The following is a 21001-nucleotide window of genomic DNA, read 5'->3' as shown; positions in this document are numbered from 1 at the left end:
CCTGGGACTCTCCACGGCCTTGAATTCTCCAAGTCTCCGTTCAGTCCAATCCCCAAATCCTCCATGAGGACACTGGCCTTGCAGGTTCTCTCCCTGTCCCCATGGAACCCCGACTGACTCAGGGTAGCCTGACTTCAAGTGCTGGGAGCATGATCCAAAGGAATGCTCCCTCCGAAAGACCCCTTCCCCAGGTCTGTCTGAGTTTGTTGGGCAGAAACTGTGGTTTTGGCCTTTCTTCCAATACCCTGCCATCCACATTTATCAGGCAGGCTTTCAGTTTAATACCCAGGGCTCAGGAGAGTTTGGTACTAGCATAGGACTGACTTACAAATCAACTAAATAGGAGTTCCCGTCGTGGCACAGTAGTTAACGAATCCGACTAGCAACCATGAGGTTGCAGGTTCAATCCTTGGCCTTGCTCAGTGGGTTAAGGATCTGGCATGAGCTGTGGTGTAGGTCACAGACGAGACTCGGATCCCATGTTGCTGTGGCCCTGGTGTAGGCCGGTGGCTACAGCTCCGATTCGACCCCTAGCCTGGGAAACTCCATATGCCGCGGGAACAGCCCTAGTAAAGACAAAAAGACAAAAAAAAAAAAAAAAAAAAAAAAAAAATACACAGGGCTCAGGTGGGGTCAGTCACACAAAATGCGATTTCAATTTTTATTCATTGGACATGGATAAGCACCTCAGCCATGGTACCAGGCAGGGCTGGAAATCAAGGAGTCCTGAAAACTCTATACCAACAATAGAAAAATCGGTGTACTTCCTTCCCGACCTTCCCTCTGAGCATTGCTCTTCTCTGGAGGAATAATAGTGACCAACACGTCTGCAGCCCACACCACGCGCTTCTGTGCTAAATGCTAAGCGTCCATCATCTCAATTCATCCCCGTCGCATCCACCTGCGGCAGCATCTCTCAGATTCCTACGCATGAGGGAACTGAGGCTCCGAGACGTTACACAGCTGGGAAGCTGCAAAGCCTGAAGCCAAGCAGGCTGGATCCAGAAACTGCTCGTAACTACTGCTCCACACTGCCTCACCTTTTTGAGAAAGAACCTCGAAGGGATCTAAGTCCCGGACAAAGGAAATGGACTCACCGGCCTAGTGGGGGCGATCACACACCTACTGGAAGGAGAGGGAGAGGGGCTGGAGAATCACAGGAGGGGGAAGAGGGTTCCCAGAAAGACCATTCTGGAAGCCCAGTTAGCCTATTCCCCCCAGACAGAGAGAAGGAATAAGGCCCGCATGGCCCAGATGCCTAGGCCGAGGCCTGCAGCTTGGGCTCCATTAGCAATTTCTAGGAATGAGCCGTTAGGACTCCCCTCTGGGGGCCTCCAGCTCAGAAGGCTCCACAGGAGCAGCAGGGGACTCTCCCGGGCTCGTGGTTCCCAGTTCCCCAGGGAGAAGCGCTCTGTACGTTTCTCAAGGGCAAGAGCAACGTCGTTATCATCATCGTCGTGGCCGTTGTCATTGTCACTGTCACCATCACCACCACCATCATATCATCATTATTTTTACAACCCCTTGCCGAACCCCTACCATGTGTTAGGAAGCCCACGAGCCGCCTGGTGGTTTAACCTCATCACTGCTCACACCTGCTCCTCCAGGTGGCCACTGTCCCCATTCTACACAGGAAGAAACTGGAGGTCAGGGAGATGAAGTAACATCTGCACGCGATTCAAGCAAAGCAGTCGGGACTATGCTCAGGACAGCACAGGCTTTGGAACCACACAGACGGACCTGAGTCCAAATCCTGGCTCCGCTCTCAGCAGCTGTGAGACCTTGAGCAAAGACCTTAACCTCGTCCGCCAACCTCGATCAGAGATGCCAGAGGCAATTCATCTCACATGGCAGCTCCAAATGACGGGCAGCAGCTGCCTGCAGGGCTTTGTTGGAGAGGATTCTGAGACCACATCTCAACTCATGGGCAAGAGTGCCGTGATGGATTGCTAACATCTGCCGTAGGGGCAGAAGGCTGGGGTGATGGCCCAAATGTCACATATCTGCCATCCCTGAGCTAGAGAAACACCATGGCTTATAGAGACACCCGTGCACGTGCATAGGTGCACGGATACGGCCGGGGGACTTTTGACTAAGATACCAAAGCAACTCAAAGTCTTTTCAGTGACAGGATATCCACATGGGAATAAATGGGCCGAGACACCTATATGATCAGGCCACTCAAGACAGCTGTTCTCCGAGTTCCCATTGTGGCGCAGTGGTTAACGAATCCAACTAGGGAGGTTGCAGGTTCGATCCCTGCCCTTGCTCAGTGGGTTAACGATCCGGCATTGCCGTGAGCTGTGGTGTAGGTCACAGACACGGCTCGGATCCCACATTGCTGTGGCTCTGGCGTAGGCTGGCAGCTTACAGCTCCGATTAGACCCCTAGCCTGGGAACCTCCATATGCCGAGGGAGCGGCCCAAGAAATCGCAAAAAGACAAAAAAAAAAAAAAAAAAAGGCAAAAAGACGGCTGTTCCCTGGCTCTCTGAACATCTCCCTGCTCAACCAGTCCTGCCTCACCTACATCCTACTCACCTTACAGGCTTTCGCTCTTAATCACAGAGCCTAATCAGTAAATGTCTACATACTTGCCCCCCGACCAGCTAGAGACTGTTCTAATCGTTAGATCAGAACCTCTCCACCACGCCAGCTTATTAAAGGGGCAAAGGTGCAGTGAGGGATACGCTCCTCTGCTGGTTTCCCTGGTAACCAGCGAGCCCATCTGATGTCAAGTCCATTCCCCCATAACTGGTCACCTCCCTGTCCCCTTCAGGAGCAAAGTCTGCTGCCGTGTCTGCAGCACACAGCAGCATGGCACTCCAGGTCCTTGCTTCAGACCTGTAAGAGCCCCCTGTCCATTAAACCCTTGAGGTCTCTGTAACTGCCTCTAGGCTCTTTCTTCCGTCTTAAGGCTGAGCAAGGACAGAGCTGGCCAGCCTGTGGGGTTCAGCCCAACAATGCCTCTATCACTCCACAATTAAATGACCTTGAGATGGATCTTAGAACTACGCTCAAACTGGAAAGCTTCTAGAAGAAACCAGGACAGAAAATCTTTGTGATGTGGAGTCAGCAAATAATGCGTAGGATACAGAAAGCTATAGACACAAAATGAAAAAAAATCCAGAAATTGGACATCATCAAAATTAAAACTTCTGTTCATCAAGGGCCCTGTTAAGACAAAGAACGAGACAGAAGGCCCACAGAAGACAAAGGGAGGAGGGCGCAAAGGACCTGCCAGGATGGTCCACAAGCAGGAGAGAAAATGCTCCAGGTCATTAGTCATCCGACAAGCGCAAATTAAAACCACAATGAAATACCCCTCCCTACAGGCCCACGCAAGGGGCTAAAATTAAATGGACTGACAATGGCAAATGTTGACAAGGATGCGAAGCAGTCAGAGCTCTCATAATATTGCCAACAGGGACGGATAATGGTACAGCCATCTGGCCAAAGTTTGGCGGTTTCATATAAAGGTAAACATTCCCCTCCCTTTGACCCAGCCGTTTTCCTCTAGACATTTACCTAAGAGACATGAAAACAAGTATCCAGAACAAAACTTACATCAGAAGATTCAGAGCCTCTGGCTATTCATTAGAGCCCCAACGGGGAAACACCCCAAATGTCCCCCAACCGGAGAAAAACAAATTGTTCTGGATTCGTACAATAGGGATAAAAAGGAACAGACTACTGATATGCCCTACAGCACAGAAGCAGCTCACAGTTATGCTGCCCTGGACGCAGACAAATACATACAATGCGATTCCTTCTAAATTAAGTTCTAGAACAGGGAAAACTAATTTACAGTGAAAAAACAATCAGAACACTGGTTGCTTCCAGAGAGGGTGATAGGAAGGGGTACCGTGGAACATTCTGAGGAGACAGAAAGGTCCTATATCTGAATCAGAGCATGGGCCCCAAGGGTGTATCCATTAATAAAACGATACAGTTAAGATTTATGCATTCCAAAGTAAGCAAAGTTTTTTTGTTTTTTGGTTTTTTTTGTCTTTTTTTTTTTTGTCTTTTTGTTGTTGTTGTTGTTGTTGTTGCTATTTCTTGGGCCGCTCGCACGGCATATGGAGATTCCCAGGCTAGGGGTCTAATCGGAGCTGTAGCCGCCGGCCTACGCCAGAGCCACAGCAACGCGGGATCCGAGCCGTGTCTGCAACCTACACCACAGCTCACGGCAACGCCGGATCGTTAACCCACTGAGCAAGGGCAGGGACCGAACCCGAAACCTCATGGTTCCTAGTCGGATTCGTTAACCACTGCGCCACGACGGGAACTCCTGTTTTTTTTTTTAATGCAGGTCCACCTACAGTGATTTGCAAGGGAGTTCCTGTCGTGGCTCAGTGGTAATGAACCTGGCTAGCATCCATGAGGATGTGGGTTCGATCCCTGGCCTTGCTCAGTGGGTTAAGGATCTGGCATGGCCGTGAGTTTCGGTATAGGTCACAGGTGCGGCTTGGATCTGGCATGGCTGCGGCTGTGGTATAGGCTGGCAACTGGAGCTCCGATTCGACCCCTAGCCTGGGAATATTCATATGCTGCAGGTGCAGCCCTACAAAGAAAAAAAAAATTTTTAAGTGATTTGCAAGAAGTGTAGACTAGTTGGCCTTAAGACAATGAACAAAATCAAGGCCAATGTACACATGCGCACACATGAGGGGTGGGTTCGTACAGGTGGTGCACACGCAGACCTCTCCACGTCTCTGAGCCTCCAAGGCACCCCCTACAGATGCGGACCCAGGTAAGCCCCCCTTGTGCCGCGCTGCCTTGGGCTCCCCTGTCTGTCGGCATGTGCGAAATCAGAGGGCTCCTGGGAAGTGGTTCCTGAGGAGATGGCATCTGGACCAGTGACATAAAGAGGGTCTGTGTGGAGACCAGAGGCAGCTTTGCCAGGAGCACCAACAGGAAAGCCAGCTGTACCTGCTGCAGCGGGGGTCATGCGGGGAATGAATATTTGTCCTAACTCTCAGGCATCCCCCTCCCCAGACTTTCTTGAAGAGGGGAAACCAAAGCTCCTTGTGGGCGTCTTTGGGCCCTTCCCACCCCCACCCAAAAGGGGTCCCAACAACCTTCCCACAAACACCTGCTCGCCTCATCCATACAAACTTCGTACATCCGACGGGGGCTGAAACCCCTCCCTCAACCCTGACAGAGGAGGGGTGGTCTCTCTCCCCAGTGGGTTCAGAAGACAGAGGACAGGAACCAGGGCACAGTAAGAGATGGCATCGTGCCCCAGCCGTGCCACAAGCTGGGAAGGAAACCCCAGCCCCCAGCCCCCACTCCCCACTCCCCAGGAGAAAGAGCAGCTGGTGGGCAGTCAGTAGCCCTGGGAGGGCAGGAGGTGGAAACCTGGCATGGCTTTGCCCAAAGACAATGAAGGGGTACAGAGAAGGCTCCTCTGGGGCCACTTTCTTCCCCAGCATCTGGGGGTTTCATACCTGCATAACCTTGAGGGCTGCGGGGGCATTAGTGAGTGATGGAGAGCCAAGTACCAGGGGGGCGGGGGGGGGGGAGCAGGAATAAGATTTCCTGCTCCCCCCACAGCAGGCACGCCAGGCCTCCTTGTTCTCTTTGGGAAAGAAGGTCTCCAGGGAGGTGCCCTCTGATTTGCACAAAGAGGGATGGAGAAGTCGAGCAAGGGTCACCTCCCAGCTGACCAGGCCAGTCAGGCCTGGTGGGGCTCCAGAGATAAGAGTGACAATTCAGATCCAGGTCACATCACGTCCTGGCATCATCACCTTCAACAGAACGCCCCGTGCACTTAACCGTGCACTGGGAAAGATTCAGGAGGGTCAAGCCTAACCCCTTCGAGCCCAAAAGGTTGTTTGTATGTTTGTTCCGGGGGTCCCCCAACCCCCAGGCTTGGCACCCGCCTCCCCAAGAAGCCATCCTCACTCCTCTCCCCCCACAGAGAAGCCACATGACACACTGAGCCGGTCACATGCTGAGCCATATGGTTTCTTCTGCTCAGTTGAGGCCCCCTGAAGACAGCAGGTTCTTTGAGGGACGAGGACTGCAGCCTTCGTTTGACCCTGCGGGGCCTGGGGCACGGATGGGCACACACACCCGCCCTCCCTGGTGTGTGTGATCCATTTGGGTATGAAAACCAGATCATCAAAAATGTGGGCCTGGAAGCCATCCACCACATTCCCAGGGAGACAGCCCCAAATCTTTCTCCCAGCCCACCCTGTGCCATCCACAGTTTGAATTCTGGCTGGGAACCGGGCTCTCGTCCTGCCCATCTGCTCAGCCTCTCTTTGGTGGCTTTTTCTCAGTTTCATATTAGCAAGGAAAAAATCCCCTCGAAAACCACAGACACACAGAGCTGGGGGAGGGGGTGTAAAGGACAAATTGCAACAGGCGTGCTGGTGGGAGGGGGCGGAAGGGGCCTGGGGGACACTTCTCAGGCTGGAGGCCAGCTTCTGCTCCGGCAGTCCCTTCCAGAGAAGCAGCTAGAGGAAGTTGCTTGTCCCTGGTGTGGGGGATGGAATGAGAGCATCTTTTTTTTTTTTTTTTTTTTTTGTCTTTTTGCCTTTTCTAGGGCCGCTCCCGCGGCATATGGAGGTTCCCAGGCTACGGGCTGAATCGGAACTGTATCCACCGGCCTACACCACAGCCACAGCCACACGGGATCTGAGCCATGTCTGCGACCTACACCGCAGCTCACGGCAACGTTGGATTCTTAACCCACAGAGCGAGACCAGGGATGGAACCCGCAACCTCATGGTTCCTGGTCGGATTCGTTAACCACTGCGCCACAATGGGAATTCCAGAATGAGAGCATCTTATCAAAAATTGTTTGGGACTTAGAACTGAAATTATTCTCTGACTGTAGGAGAAACAGAGCTAAGTTTGAGGGGACCTGGGGCTAGACATGTCCCACCCCCTGGTCTCCAGCTTCATGATCCCCCACCCCTGACATTTTGTGACTCCCAAGCTCATCAATACCAAAGGGGTTTCCCTGCTCCCACCACCCCGAGCCTTCGCTGCGAAGGGAGCTGAGCGAGACCCTCTTGCACTGCGCAGATGCCGGGAGGGTGGGGGCGGGTGCCACTCCCGGGCCACTGACCCTGGAGAGAGCTCCCTCCCTCCACGCTTGGCGTCTCAGACTTCGGTGTGCAGTATAACCTGAGGAGGTCTGGAAAGGACAGCGAACAGAGGCTTAACCCCACCCTGGAGAGCACACTGCCAGTGGGAGCCCAGGTCTTACACGGGTGACTCCACGGGTGACGGATGAGGAGGGAGAGGGCTTCAGTCCACATCTTAAAGGATCCATGTGTTCAGGCTTAATTTAGAAACGTATCACCTGGAGAAAGAGGGGCTGCTGGGATGGAAGATTCGAGCACAACCAGAGGAGTGGAAGATAAGCGCCTACTCCTCCAGCCTGGATTCCAGAATAGTCGACGCACTGTAAACATCTACCGAGACGGGGGACCCACAGAACAGGAAGGGGTCCCGGTCTCAGGAAATTCAGTGTAGGGACACACTGGATGACAGGCATTTGATTCTACAAGTATAGCTGCAAAGCAGCTCCTCCCTCTGTGCTGGCAGGCTGCGGGAAATAATGAGCATTGAGGGGTTTTTTGGTCTGGGGGTTTTTTTGGCCACACCCATGGCATGTGGAAGTTCCCAGACCAGGGATTCAAACATGTGCCACAGCAGCAACCTGAGCCATGAAAGACCCTTAACCTTCTGCACCACAAGGGAACTCCTGAGCATTGCGGTTTTAAGTAGCCAGCAGGCCACTAAACCCAGAGGCCACTGTGAGCTCCAAATGGTATTTGGCCTCTTCAGAGAGGCTGACGCTGCTGCCCATCCCTCTCACCACATCCCCTGCCTCCTCCACACCTGCCTTTACCTGGGGAGTCCACTCGAGGCATCTCATCTTCTCACTCCATCCTCTTCCTGGAGAGTTCACCACCCCCACCCACCCCTCCACCCCAAGCTTCAATTCCTGTCGCTACAAAAATGAGTCCAGATTTTTTTTTTTTTTCTGTCTTTTTAGGCCGCACCCACAGCATATTAGGAGTCAAATTGGAGCTACAGCTGCCGGCCTATACGACAGCCACAGCAGCACCGGATCCTTAACCCACTGAGTGAGGCCAGGGATTGAACCCTCATCCTCATGGATACTAGTCAGGTTCATTACCGCTGAGCCACAACGGGAATTCCGACTCCAGATTTTTATCTCTAGTCCAACCTTCTAGGCCTGGCCCCCCGAACACCCAGCTACTCACTGACACTGGGCCTCAAGCACGTCCAACTCAGCACTTAGAACCTCAGCCCTCGGCCTCCTCCCAGGCCACTCCCTCCCAGAGAATGTGACATTTATCCAGTTGTTCCAATCCTGGGGCCATTCCTGCCTCCTACCTCTCCCCAAATCCTCATATCTCACCAACCCACCTCCTAGGAAATCTCACCACTTCCAAATACCCTAACAAGCCCCTCAGAGTCAGGCCACCAGCCTCTCCCCTCTGGACTCCTGCAGCGGCCCCCACCCCACCCCATTCCCACGCCCCTCCCTCCCACACATCCTCCCCACAGGCCAGGGGGCCTTTTTTTTTTTTTTTCCCCTGTATTTTTAGGGCCACATTCACAGGATATGGAAGTTCCCAGGCTAGGGGGCAAATCAGAGCGGTAGCTGCCAGCCTGCACCACAGCCACAGCCACGCTGGATCCAAGCTGCGTCTGCGACCTACACCACAGCTCACGGCAACAATGGCTCCCCGACCCACTGAGCGAGGCCAGGGATCGAACTGACATCCTCAAGGATGCTAGTTGGGTTCATTACCACTGAGCCACAACGGGAACTCCCCAAGGTGACTTTTCAAAAGTCCCATCCTCTTACACTTCTGACTAAAACCTTCAATGACGTTAATGCCCTTAGTTAGGACCAAGTCCAAAATCTTGAGCAAAATTTCCAAAGATCTGCCTCTTTGTCCCTAACTGTGGGTGCTCCAGCGATCCTGGTTCCCCAGAGCAACCTTCTCTCTCCTGCCTCATGGAGGACAGCGCCTACAGAGCTTCTTGAGCTATAACATGCATGGGAACCACTAGGGAATGCTGGTAAAATGCAGATTCCGTTCAGTGGTCTGGAGGGAGGCCTGAGAGTCTCCATCTCGAAGGAATTCCCAAATGAGGCAGGTGCAGCTGGTCTCTGGGCCTCGCTTGGAGTAGCAAGCATCTAAAACCCTCTCCTCCCTGACTGCGCCTCTGCTTCACGAAGTCCTCCTCCATGCTCAGGGTTTAACCTAAGTATCACTTCCTCAAAACCCTCCCTGACCCTCTCTCTCCAAGATCAGGTTAGATTCCCCCGTCCAGACCTTACATTGTCCCTGAGCTACTCTGTGCTTTTTAGTTTGTTTGTTTGTTTGTTTTGTTTTTGGCCTTTTCTCTTTTTAGGGCCACACTCATAGCATATGGAGGTTCCCAGGCTAGGGGTCCAATTGGAGCTGTAGCTGCCGACTGACACCACAGCCACAGCAACACAGGATCTAAGCCATGTCTGCGACCTACACCACAGCTCACAACAACGCCGGATCCTTAACCCACTGGGCAAGGCCAGGGATCAAACCCGCGTCCTCACGGATACTAGTCAGATTCATTTCCCCTGAGCCACAATGCAAATGCCCAATCCCCCATTCTTGCAATTGTTTTTTCAATTTTTGTCTCCCTCGCTAGATGACAAAACTCCAGGAGAACAGAGATCATATTGCCCTGTTACTACTAGGTCCCCAGTGCTCAGCACAGGGCCTGGCACATGGTCAGCCTTGCAGTAGAAAGCTACTGGCCTGGCCTGCCCTGGATCCATTTCCTCCTCCTCTCATTGCAACAACCTTCAATTTTCCTTAAGGAGCTACCCCTGCCTCCATCCTTACCATCTAGGTGGTGATCCAGGTCTGGCCAATCAGAGCCTTCCATCTCTCTGGTTGCAATGATTGGTTCAGAGATAGACATGTGACCTAAACCAGGCCAATGAGCTTCTTCCCTGGGACTTGCATTAGAATTACTGGGGGAAAAAAGATACTCTTCTTTCCAATGGAGGTCCTTAACAAGTAGAAGCTGTTGTTACCATCTGCTGACACAAAGCTAGAGCTTGACAAAGAATGAAACACGGAAAAGAAATGGCAAGAGACAGATTTCATGGATGCAGCCATGCCTGGAGTCTACACTTGCCATTACGAAGGCAATAAATTTCCTTTTATGCCTAAACCAAAATAAGTTATATTTCAGTCCCTTGCCACCAAGAGTCTTGACTAATACAACATTCAAATAAATACTGTGTGTTGAATAAATTGAGTACATAAGTAAACCCTGCCAAGAGAACTCAGTGACTCCTCCCGGGAGACTTTCAGAGTCCTCCCTGCAAACTCCCGCCATCCATGAGCAGAGACAAGGCTCCATACCCAACCCTGCAGACCAAGGGGCTGAAACCCAGAATGGCCATATGCCTCAGCATTACCCTGTGCAAGCAAGCCACCCCAGCCCCTGGCTCAGATGCCAGCACCGTGACTAGGCTGATGACGGTGGTCTGGCTTTCAATGCCCCTGGATACCCAACCGGATGGCTGTCTTAGCTCAGCCCTGCACCCCACCCACTCCTGAATTCCTAATCCAACCAGGACAGGCTCTGGCTGCCATTCCATGTATTCCCCCTCATTGCAAACCACACAGCTCTGTGCATGGTGGGTATTCAATATGGGATAATAATGGGAAGATGCCTTTTATCTGCATCCTTTGAAGGCATCCGTTTGCAAGAGATTAGGTCAGGGTAGATGGGGTGCAACATGGGCCAGCAAGAAAGAGACACCTAATTATTTCCCTGAGGCACCTCATAGCAGAGCCCCAAGACAAAGATAGGGGCTGGCCTTGCTGTCCCCTCCGATGACTCAGGAGGCAGGTGACTTCTTCAGAGCTAGTCCTCACCTGGCAAAGTGTGAGGGAGGGAGGTGCATTGCTGCCTAGGCAAGAATACTGACTGTGCCTAACTCCTCCCGGAAGGCCAGTTCAGGTGCATACGGCCACCCTGCAGAAGGACCGATAGGTAAAGGGGGAGAGCTCAGGGGCCCTTAGGGGAGGATGCTGGCCCCTTAGGGTCCTGGGATGTAGTCGCCCAGGAAAGAGGCTTGTGAATGAAGTGCTAACAGGTAAAGAATGACTGGCTCCCCAGAACCGCCAAGGCAACTCGCCCTCAGGGATTGGGGTGACAGGAGGGCCAGTCAGAGGCAGGGAGACCAGCATATAAGTGCCATTCAAGTTCCAGGAGGCTCCAAGCTCACAGGACCCCTCCTTCCCCACCCCCAGCCCCAGGCAGCCCTTCTGGACAGTGGCCCCTTAAGGCACCCAGTTGCATTCTAAGTGTCCCCACCTACTCCCGCCTGGGCCCCTCGTTCCAGAACCTACAGCTCCACAAGACCTCTCGCCAATCACCAAGCACCCTGCCCACCCCCATTCGACCGCAGTCTATTTCCTCACAGCCGCTTGACACCCCTGAATCTCACAGTCACACTGTCTTCCCACACTGGTAATCTCAAGTGGACGCTGCCTCCAGAGGTGTGGGGACATGACACGGACCCAGAGGACAGAAGCAGCTGGGCCTGTGGCCAAAGCAGCAGCACTTTCCCCGCCCACTCCTCCTCCCCTCTTACCGACCCCAGGTCTCTTACCTTCATGGTGGGCGGCGCAGTGAGAGGAGGGGACAGCGGCCGGTCCGGAAGGGTCACGTCCGAGCTGTTGGCCAGCTCCTGCTTCCTGTGAAGAGGCCACAGAACACAGAAGAGGTGAGTGGGGACCTCCCCGTGCCCTTCCCTCTCCTCCAACAGCAGCTAAGCCTAAGGACAGTCTCACACACACTGCAGAAAGTAGAGCCAGTGCATTTCTTTACTGGGATGCACTAAAATCTAAGGCAGGGCTACCCCCAGTATGGTCTCTGCACCAGCAGCATCACCTGGACATTTGTTAGAAATGCATGTTCTCAGGGGCACACCAGACTCTCCAGGGATGGGGCCCAGGAATCCGTGGTGGGAGGGGAGGTTGTCCTTTTTTCTTTTCTTTTTTTTTTTTTTTTTTTTTTTTTTTTTTTTTTTTTTTTGCTTTTTGGGCCCCACTTGCAGCATATGGAAGTTGCCAGGCTAGGGGTCCAATTGGAGCCACAGCTGCTGGCCTACACCACAGCCAGAGCAACGCTAGATCCAAGCTGTATCTGTGACCTACACCACAGCTCACGGCAACACTGGATCCTTAATCCACTGAGCAGGGCCAGTATCGAACCCGCATCCTCATGGATACTACTCGGGTTCGTAACCTGCTGAGCCACAACAGGAACTCCCAGGGATCTGTATTTTAACAATCTATGGATTTCCTGCTGTGGCACAACAGGATCAGCTGTGTCTTGGAAGAGCTGGGACTTGGGTTCAATCCCCAGCCCAGCACAGTGGGTTAAGGATCCAGCATTGCTGCAGCTGCAGCCTAGGTGGTGAATGTGGCTCAGATCTAATTCCAACTCCCTATGCCATAGGGCAGCCAAAAAAGAAAAAAACAAAACTCTCCAGGTGAATGTGATGCATGCTGAGGGCTGAGAACCATGGATCTAAAGAGATACAGGGGAGTTCCCGTCGTGGCGCAGCGGAAACGTATCTGACTAGCATCCATGAAGACACAGTTCGATCCCTGGCCTCGCTCATTGGGTTAAGGATCCAGCATTGCCATGAGCTGTGGTGTAGGTCGAAGCTCCAACCCTGCATGGCTGTGGCTGTGGTGTAGGCTGGCAGCTACAGCTCTGATTCAACCCCCAGCCTAGGAACTTCCATATGCCACAGGTGCGGCCATAAAAAGACACACAAAAGAGAGAGAGATACAGGACCAGGTGGGAGAAGGGGAGCGGGGTAAATGTTTTCAGTTCATCCTCCCGGGGGGCCCCTCTGTCCTTAAACACACACACACACACACACACACACACACACACACACACACAAACATGCCCTGGCCAGACAGCTGACTTTAGAAGGACAGGGCTGCCTGCTGTGCAAGCTGCAGGTAAAACTTATTTTAGTCCATGTGGGCTAGGACTGTGGAGAGGCAGCTAAACGGAGTTGTGTCACCATGACAACACGATTGCAACAAGTCCACACACTCCCCACTTTCCATCTGGCTCTTGTTGGTGACCATGGAGTGCTGGTTTACAGCGCGATCACTGGGCAGAATGTTTGCAGTGGATAAGCCTTCGGAGTGGTGGTTATGCAACAGGGCCAGCTGGGCAGAACCTGGGGGAGTCCCGGGACAAGGGACTCTGCTGCCCTGGATGAGCCCCGGCTATATCATAGGACAGGAGGGAGAGGCAAGCATAACAGCATTAAGAGCCTAAGAAGACTGGGCTGAGCCACAAAGGCCCCAATTTTGGAACTGTTCCTCCTCCAGAGCCCCACCTCGAAGCAGCCCAGAGAGTCAGGCCCCCGCCTGCTCCCACTTAAATGACCAAAGGACCACCACTGCCACCTGGAGAGAATGCTTCCATACTTTGTCCCGGCTCCATCCTGCCAACAGTGATGACAGCTCCAACCCCAAGTCCCCTTTGTGAGAGAAGCCACATTCCCTACAGAGCCCAACCCCCCATCTTTCCAGAGGAAACCCTGGCCCTGGGGCCCAGACACCACCCCGGCCTGGTTCCCCTCAGCCCAGGCAGGCTCCATCTACCCTGGCACAAGCCCTGCCTGCCCCTGAAGCCTGCCCTCCAGGAAGCCAGGTAAGGAGGCTGCGTGAACACCGCACTTAGCAGAGGGTCTATGTGACCCCTTAACCTCAGTCATGCCAGTCCCCCATCTGCCTCTCTCCTCCTTTCCTCCTGGACCTCGGGCTCACTTGACGACTGGAGAGCAGCGTTCCCCTCACACCTGATCCAGACTGTAACTACAAGAACCAAAGGGCCAGGACTCAACACGTGTGACTGTTGGGCACACACACACACACACACACACACACACACACACACACACATGCTCACACACAAAAGAACGGATGCAGCTCCTCTACCTCTCAGCCAGAGCCATCAGCCTCCCCTTCTGCTGGACGTCACCATGTGGGGTCCAGCCCAGCTGTGAACTCAACAGAGCTGGGTCTGGGACAAGCTCACCCCCTCCAGCCACCATTCAATCCTTTCCAAGCAGCCACTGCTCCTCTTCAATGGACCTGTGCCAAGAGCCATCATGGGGGAAAGTGAAGGAGGAAGGGGCCCCTGAGGTGAGAACAGACAGGAGGCAGCTCCCCCGGGGGAGGGGGCTGGAAGCCTGGAAGGGAAAACCATGCGGGGAGGAGAGGGGAGACAAGCCCCACCTAGAATCCGCAGCACTGCTGTGGGGTTAGCGGAGGACCTCTGGCTTACTCCCCGAGATGGTTTCTGGGCACACTTGACCCCTAGCTGCCCTGGCTCTCCAAGAACACAAACCTAGAAGAGGGCAATGCCAGCAGGCTTTTACCATCAGAGGTCAGACAAGCCTCACATACATAATCACACTGTCCAGTTCTCTCCATAAGGTGCAAGATGTCCCCTTCCAGGGGACCAGAGGCAGATGAGATATTATCGAGGTCCTGAGTCTCGGGCAAAGGGCCTCCATACCCAACTCTCTGTGGCTGAGCCCCTCTCTCCTGTGCCAACATGTTCTCTCTGGATCAGTCTCCAGGGAGTGGTGAGGACTATCAAGTGGGAGCATGATGTATTTTCTGCCAGAAGGATTTCCCAAATGATGCTTGAAGCCTGGAAGGTGCTGGAACAGGAAGGAGCACCAGTGACCATCGGCCTCCTGCCGGCTCCAGGGCTCTGTCCAAGACTCCAGAGGGGACACCAAGCTGTGCAGAAGCCATGACCACTGCCCTCAAAAAGATCAGAACCCACACTCGGGCCCTTGGCTACAGATTTAGAATCAACCCTGCCTTGGCAGCCGGATGGCTTGGAGTGGCTCTTATGGGAGGGGATGGGCCACACTGCACCAACCTTACTCTTTTTTGTTTTTGTTTTTGTTTTTAGGGCCACACCTGCGGCATATGGAAGTTCTGAGGCTAAGGGTTGAATCGGAGATGCAGCTGCTGGCCACAGCCACAGCTCACAGCAATGCCAGATCCTTAACCCACTGAGCGAGGCCAGGGATTGAACCCGCATCCTCAAGGATACTAGTAAGGTTCATAACCCCCTGAGTCACAACAGGAACTCCTGCACCCATCCTGCTCTTGACTTCCCTCCTCCTGGGAGCCATTTAAGAACTAACTGCCTGTTATGGGTTGAATTGTGAACCTCCTTAAAGATATTTTGAAGTCCTAAACTCTGTTACTTGTGACCTTGTTGGGAAGTAAGAGTCTTTGAAGTCAAGACAAGGTCACTAGGGTGACCCCTTAATTCAACACGTCCTTATAACAGGAGAAGGGGGCTGCGTGGAGACACAGACACACAAGGAGAATGCCACGGGACAACGAGGGCAGAGGTTGGAGTGATGCCGCTGGAATGCCAAGAAACACCAAGGACTGCGGGCCACCACCAGAAGCTACAGGAGGCAAAGAAGGATTCTTCTGGCCCGAATCCTTCAGAAGGAGCACCTAACACCTTGATTTTGGACTTTTAACCCTCAGAACCGAGACGGTAAGTGCCTGTTGTTCAAGCTCCCTGGTTTATGATACATGGTGAGAGCAGCCCTAGGAAACAAACACACCGCCCGAGTCCCACATTCTAGCCTTGGTTTTGTAACTGGAGGACCCAAACCAAAACGGATGAAATCCCTGCTTCAGCCTCATGACCCCTGCTGTGGTCAGCGGGGCTCGACCTCGTCCTGCCCCAGCCTTCGCAACCAATGACATTTGCGTGCGAGCCACCCTCCCAAGGACAGCCAGGCCCAGCATAGCCACCAGCTGGTGCGGAGATAAGACAGAGTGAGAACACGGTGCTCCATGCAATTCCAGGCCTTTCTCAGGTAAACATAGCACATATACCATATACCAAGCAGTGAAAGTAACATGATCATATCAAGAGATAACCTTGAATCTGCTCTAACTAATTATTAGCAAGAGGTAAGTTATTAGCAGAAGCGGTATCCTCACTAGTGTTTGTAATGACTTTCCCATAAGCCCTAGTGATCTTGACACGTGTCACAGCACAGAGGTTGAAAGCTGCCTCTCCAATCAAGCCAGCTCACAGGCAGCGCTGAGGGCATGGGGGTCCCAAACCCACAAGGCGACCCACAGTCCTAGACAAATGGATAACTTTTTATAACTCAGAAAATGGTGATCAGGCTTCCAAGTGAAAAGAGAGAAGCAAGAGTCCGGGGCTGTTTACATGTCTTCAAAAACATTTCTGGCATCTCGAATAAGCACCTGTTCTAGCCCCAGGGATCTATTGTCAGGATCGTAACCACCGGTTAATAATGAACAACAGGCAAAATCCCCCGTGTTAGGGGGTGGCTCTGGGGCCAGGTTAAAGCCCTCCCTCTGGCACAGAGTTTCTCCCAGACCTCCACAGCCCCCTGCTCTGCATCTCCCACAACACCAGCTCCCCTGCCACCCTGCCATGCTCGGCCCTGTTTTCGCTTGCGTTCCAAGCAGCCAAGCTAGACAAATGCAGACAGCCGGCCGCTACAAAGAGCTCCCCAGGAAAACCAAACCAAAAGGAACGAGACGCATCATCACAACAGATGAGAAGTGGAAATAACCCAAGTGTCCATTGACCAATGGATGGATGATCGAAACGTGGTCCTTCCACACAGTGGAATATTATTTGGCCATAAAAAGGAGTGAAGTACTGACACAAGCTACAACATGGATGAACCTCAGAAACAGGCTAAGTGACAGAAGCCAGAAACAAAAGGTCACATATGCTATGATTCCATTTTTTTTTCTTTTTGCTTTTTTTTTTAGGGCTGCACCCACAGTTGCCAGACTAGGGGTCACATTGGAGCTACAGCTGCCAGCCTACACCACAGCAGCAGTGATGCAGGATCTGAGCCGCATCTGCGACCTACACCACAGCTCACCGCAACGTCAGATCCCCGACCTGCTGAGTGAGGCCAGGGATCAAACCTGCATCCTCATAGATACTAGTCAGATTCGTTTCTGCTGCGCCACAACGGGAACTCCCCAGGCCTAGAACTGAATTCCAGAACAATCCCTGATGAGCTGTGTGACCTTGGTCTGGTTATTTCACCTCTCTGCACCTCAACTTCCTCATCTGTACAATGGTATCATAATACTCACCTCACTGGGTGGTCTGAATGAGACCCATAAAGCATTTAGCACAGTGCGTGGTACAGGGCAAAACCCTAATGCCTGGCCATCACTGTGGTTGCCAAGGCTGCCATCAGATGAGCTGGAGGGGGTGGGCGTGGTAGAGGGGGCATCAAGGCAGAAAGCCAGAGGGCGGAGAGGAGGCAGGGACAGCTTCAACTCAGAGAACCCGGATGCCCATATGCTTCAGACAGGAGAGTCCAGTGGCTGTGTGTGAGCCACCAGGTCCTGAGCTTGTGCGCATGGCTTGATTCCAAGCCCCAAGGACACAGACACAGAGGTGAGGCTGTCACGGTCCGTGCTGTGCTAGGGCCCATGTGGAAGGGGAGAAGGACGCCAGCCCAGCAGCAGAGCGTTCGGGGAGTGGAGGGAGAGAAGGCGGCACAGGTTCAGGAAGGAGAGACTCCAAAAGGTAGAAAGCTTGCGTTCTGATCCCCCCCTTGGAGGGCCCCTTGGGAAGGAGCAGGTGTTACTCACCTGTCAGCACCTGGCAGGGCTGACTTTGGTGACACATCCATCCTGTGTACACGCTAATAGGACCCAGGAGACTCAGAGCACAATTCTGGACCACTGAAGATGCAAAATTCCCCAGGGAATGCAGCCCCCACCCCACCAGGCCCACCTAATTTCATGGACACAAAGGTAGACACCAAGAGAAGCCACTTGACAGCCTAGTCACAGTGACAAGGACACAGGGGCCTAGAGAGGCAGAGGGAGATGCCCAAATGCCACCAAGAGCCTCTGTCCCCTTCTCCTGAGAAAAGGCACAGCTCCCCAGTCACCCCAGCATGAGCGCTGGGCGTGAAAGAACCTGAGGAAGCACAGCTGGTTTATGGACAAAGGTTTAGAGAGCATGAAGGCCAGGGTCTACGTGAGGGGAGAGGAGGGGCGGGGATCCCGGGGTCTACAGGTCCCCCATAAGTGGTGGGCTGACAGCAGGGGCCAGGGCTACACAGGAGCTGTATGAGCCGGGACTCAGCCAGAGGCCTGTGCAGGGGACCGAGGGGAGGCCTGGGTGATGCTCCGTGCCTGCAGCTGCAAAGAACATGCTGGCTTCTCTCTGGGTGTTTTGGGAGAAGATGGCCCTGCACTTCCCTGAGGACCCTGAATCCCTGCACTGGGCCAGGGGTAGGAGAAAGGGAAGGTGCCAAGAGGAGCCGGACGGAGCTGGGCACACCAGCCATGAGAGCCAGCGTGGCCCCTGGCCGGGGTTGACAGAGGCCCCCCCTGCGTTACGTCTCGAGGTTGACGGACCAGCCCGCCCACACGGGCAAACCTCCACACTCCTGGAAAAATAAGCCCTTACAGAACAGACAAGCTTTACAACTGACTGATGCCGAAGGGTTCACACATGACTAAGCGGAGACTCGGAGGGCTTCCATGTGGGCCTGAAGGCCACAGTCAAAAAACCAGAGAGCTGGGCCTCAACCCCCAGATTGCCAAGACTCCAATCCTGTGGCTCTTTTCCATCACGATGAGAAAGCCAGCCCTGCCTGGCCGGAGCGGCACGGCAGGATCTGAAGGGAGGACACTGGCCAGCACCTTCCCGGGTCCTTTGAGCTTGAACTCTTGGGGACCAAGGGTGGGCTGCGTGTCTTCGGGTGCGTGCTCTGGATTATTTACTTCTGAGAAGACAATCCGGGTGGGAGAGTGCAAATGCAACGATCATCCTGAAGGCACAGCGTGCACATGTGAAAGACCCATTTGCCAAATGTTCGCTGTGGGTTATGGCTTAGAACAGATACAGGATAAAGGGCCGTGGGGACACAGGGCAAAGGGGGCCAGGTCTCCTTGGGAGATGAGTAACCGAGGCGGTGAGAGCTGAGCCTCAGACCTGGAGGGAAAGTTCAGCATCTGCCTGGTAGAGAAAGAAGAAGGGGAAAGGCACAGAACAGAGGCACAGAGGCGTGAAAGCAAGGAGCACTATGGGGCCAGAGAGGAAAACACATGCTTGGCACTTAGTAGGCCCTCCAAAAGGAAAAGAAAACTAGCAATCAGTCTTTGGGGCTTATGATGCACTTGGTACTGTTGGAAGTGATCTGCATATCCTATCTCATTTCATACTCACAACAGTCCTTTGCAGCAAATATCAATAAGCCCACTTTACAGATGGGGAAACTGAGACTCAGAAAGTTTAAGTTTCTCGCCCAAGTTCCCACAGCAGGAACGTAGCTGAGCAGAGTTTGGACCCGGGCAGTCCGGCTGCATAGTCCATGATGCTGACCACTGTGCCATCCTGGAAGATGTGGGGGAAGAGCCGGGGCCCACTCGGGAAGGGCAGCCCCATCACACTTTCCCAGAGTGGGGGGCCTGCTCTCCTACTAGCACCTGAGACCTGGGGTGCTCTATTTTGCAACAGTCAGTTACTGATCTTTCACAGCGACCTTCTATTTGTGGCAGGCCAGCCTGACGTTCCTTTCATGGTAGTGACATAAACGAATTCATTCAAGTTTTGAAAACGGAGCCAGTTAAAGGAAACTATGAAGTAATGGATAGAGGTGTCACACAGACATGACAGAAGCCGTGAAGGTGGTTTGGGAAACAGAGACTGAACCATCTGAACTCTGTCTCGTGGGCAAAGGGGAGCACAGCTGTGGAAGGCAGGTGGCTGACCTCCGGGGCTTTGCTGGGGGTCTCCAGGCAGCAGAGAGGAGAACCCAGTGCCTGGAAGGGGAGGGGCACAGGAAGGAAGGGCATGGGAGGGGCTCCGCTCTGCTTATGGCCACAAAAATGAAACGGAAGTGTCAGCTCTCTCAGGCATTTCAGAGGCAACATTAACAGCATTCGGCGATGGAAGGAAAAGGAGAGAGTTGGGGGCGGGGGCAAAAGTGTGGAAAGACTTGGGTTTCAGAAAACTGAATGAGTGATGCTTCGATCATGACACAGACACAGGAGGCGTTTGCAGAGGCAGATGATAAAGCATTCATTCTGGACGTGCTGCCACTCAGGAGCCCCTGGGATTCCCAGGCAGGAGCAGAAAAGAACCACAGCCTGACCGGAGAAACAAATGTAAGGAGAACAGAGGTGGAGGCTGAGGCCGTGGGCAGAGAGGAGGCCCCCAGGGAGAACAGGTAGGGCTGAAGAGGCAAAAAGGAACAGGAGCCCTCAGCAGGGCAGAGAAGGAAAGCTGTGCGAGAGGACCATGCCCCGATGAGGTGCAGTGTGGAAGCCGAGGAAACAGTAAATGCCAAGGGGGCGATGGCGGGGAAGTCACCCCATCGTCCGAGAGGCTCCACTCCCGGAACACTGAGGCAGTAACTTAGGTGTGTATGTCATCCAGCCCCGAACGCACTGCATCACTTGAAAACTGCTGAGTGAGCGGCTTCCCTCACGTGGTCGGCCGTCTGCTTGGCACTGCCTGGCCTCAACGGAGGGAGCTCAATCATGGTCAAAGCAAAGGCGGCCAGCTTACAAGGTCACGGCCCCAGACAGCTTCCGAATCAAAATCGTAAAGCCATGGCGTCACAAAGGCACCGAAGATCAGCATTTTCCCAGCCTGTGAGTATTTCTGGACCTGGATGGCAAGGACTTAGGTGCTTAGTTCATGATTCGGTTTGGATGGAGGATGTGTCTCACAGTAAAACATAATTTGTAAGTAGTTCTCTCTCACTTTCCTTAGGCGAGATGGACACAAATATGGATACGGAGGTAGAGATAGAGATGGAGTCTTAAGCCTGCTGAGATTTTATGATGAACATATCAGACTGATCACGTGCATTTATGCTGCTGCTTC

The 21001-nt window shown here is 53.3% G+C and overlaps 1 protein-coding gene and 1 long non-coding RNA gene across 24 annotated transcripts in view; one reads left to right on the top strand and one right to left on the bottom strand.

Moving 5' to 3' along the window:
- RAP1GAP2 (RAP1 GTPase activating protein 2) overlaps nucleotides 1-21001 on the bottom strand; it is a 211284-nt gene that overhangs the window by 88999 nt on the left and 101284 nt on the right. For all 23 annotated transcript variants that reach the window (XR_002337315.1, XM_021067635.1, XM_021067652.1 and 20 more), the window contains one exon: nucleotides 11676-11760. Coding sequence is in view for 22 of the 23 variants with exons in the window: in XM_021067635.1 (XP_020923294.1) it covers nucleotides 11676-11760 (85 nt within the window). In the remaining variant the exon portion in view is untranslated. The remainder of the gene's footprint in view (nucleotides 1-11675; nucleotides 11761-21001) is intronic.
- Nucleotides 11706-16942, top strand: LOC110256077. The gene is made up of 3 exons (XR_002337316.1): nucleotides 11706-11789; nucleotides 15416-15634; nucleotides 16903-16942. It is a non-coding gene; the product is annotated as an uncharacterized LOC110256077 (long non-coding RNA).

Source organism: Sus scrofa, chromosome 12 (genome assembly GCF_000003025.6).
Source record: "Sus scrofa isolate TJ Tabasco breed Duroc chromosome 12, Sscrofa11.1, whole genome shotgun sequence".
Taxonomy (NCBI): Eukaryota; Metazoa; Chordata; class Mammalia; order Artiodactyla; family Suidae; genus Sus; species Sus scrofa.
The sequence above is the reverse complement of the archived record's forward strand: the minus strand, read 5'-3'. Positions and strand labels throughout refer to the sequence as shown.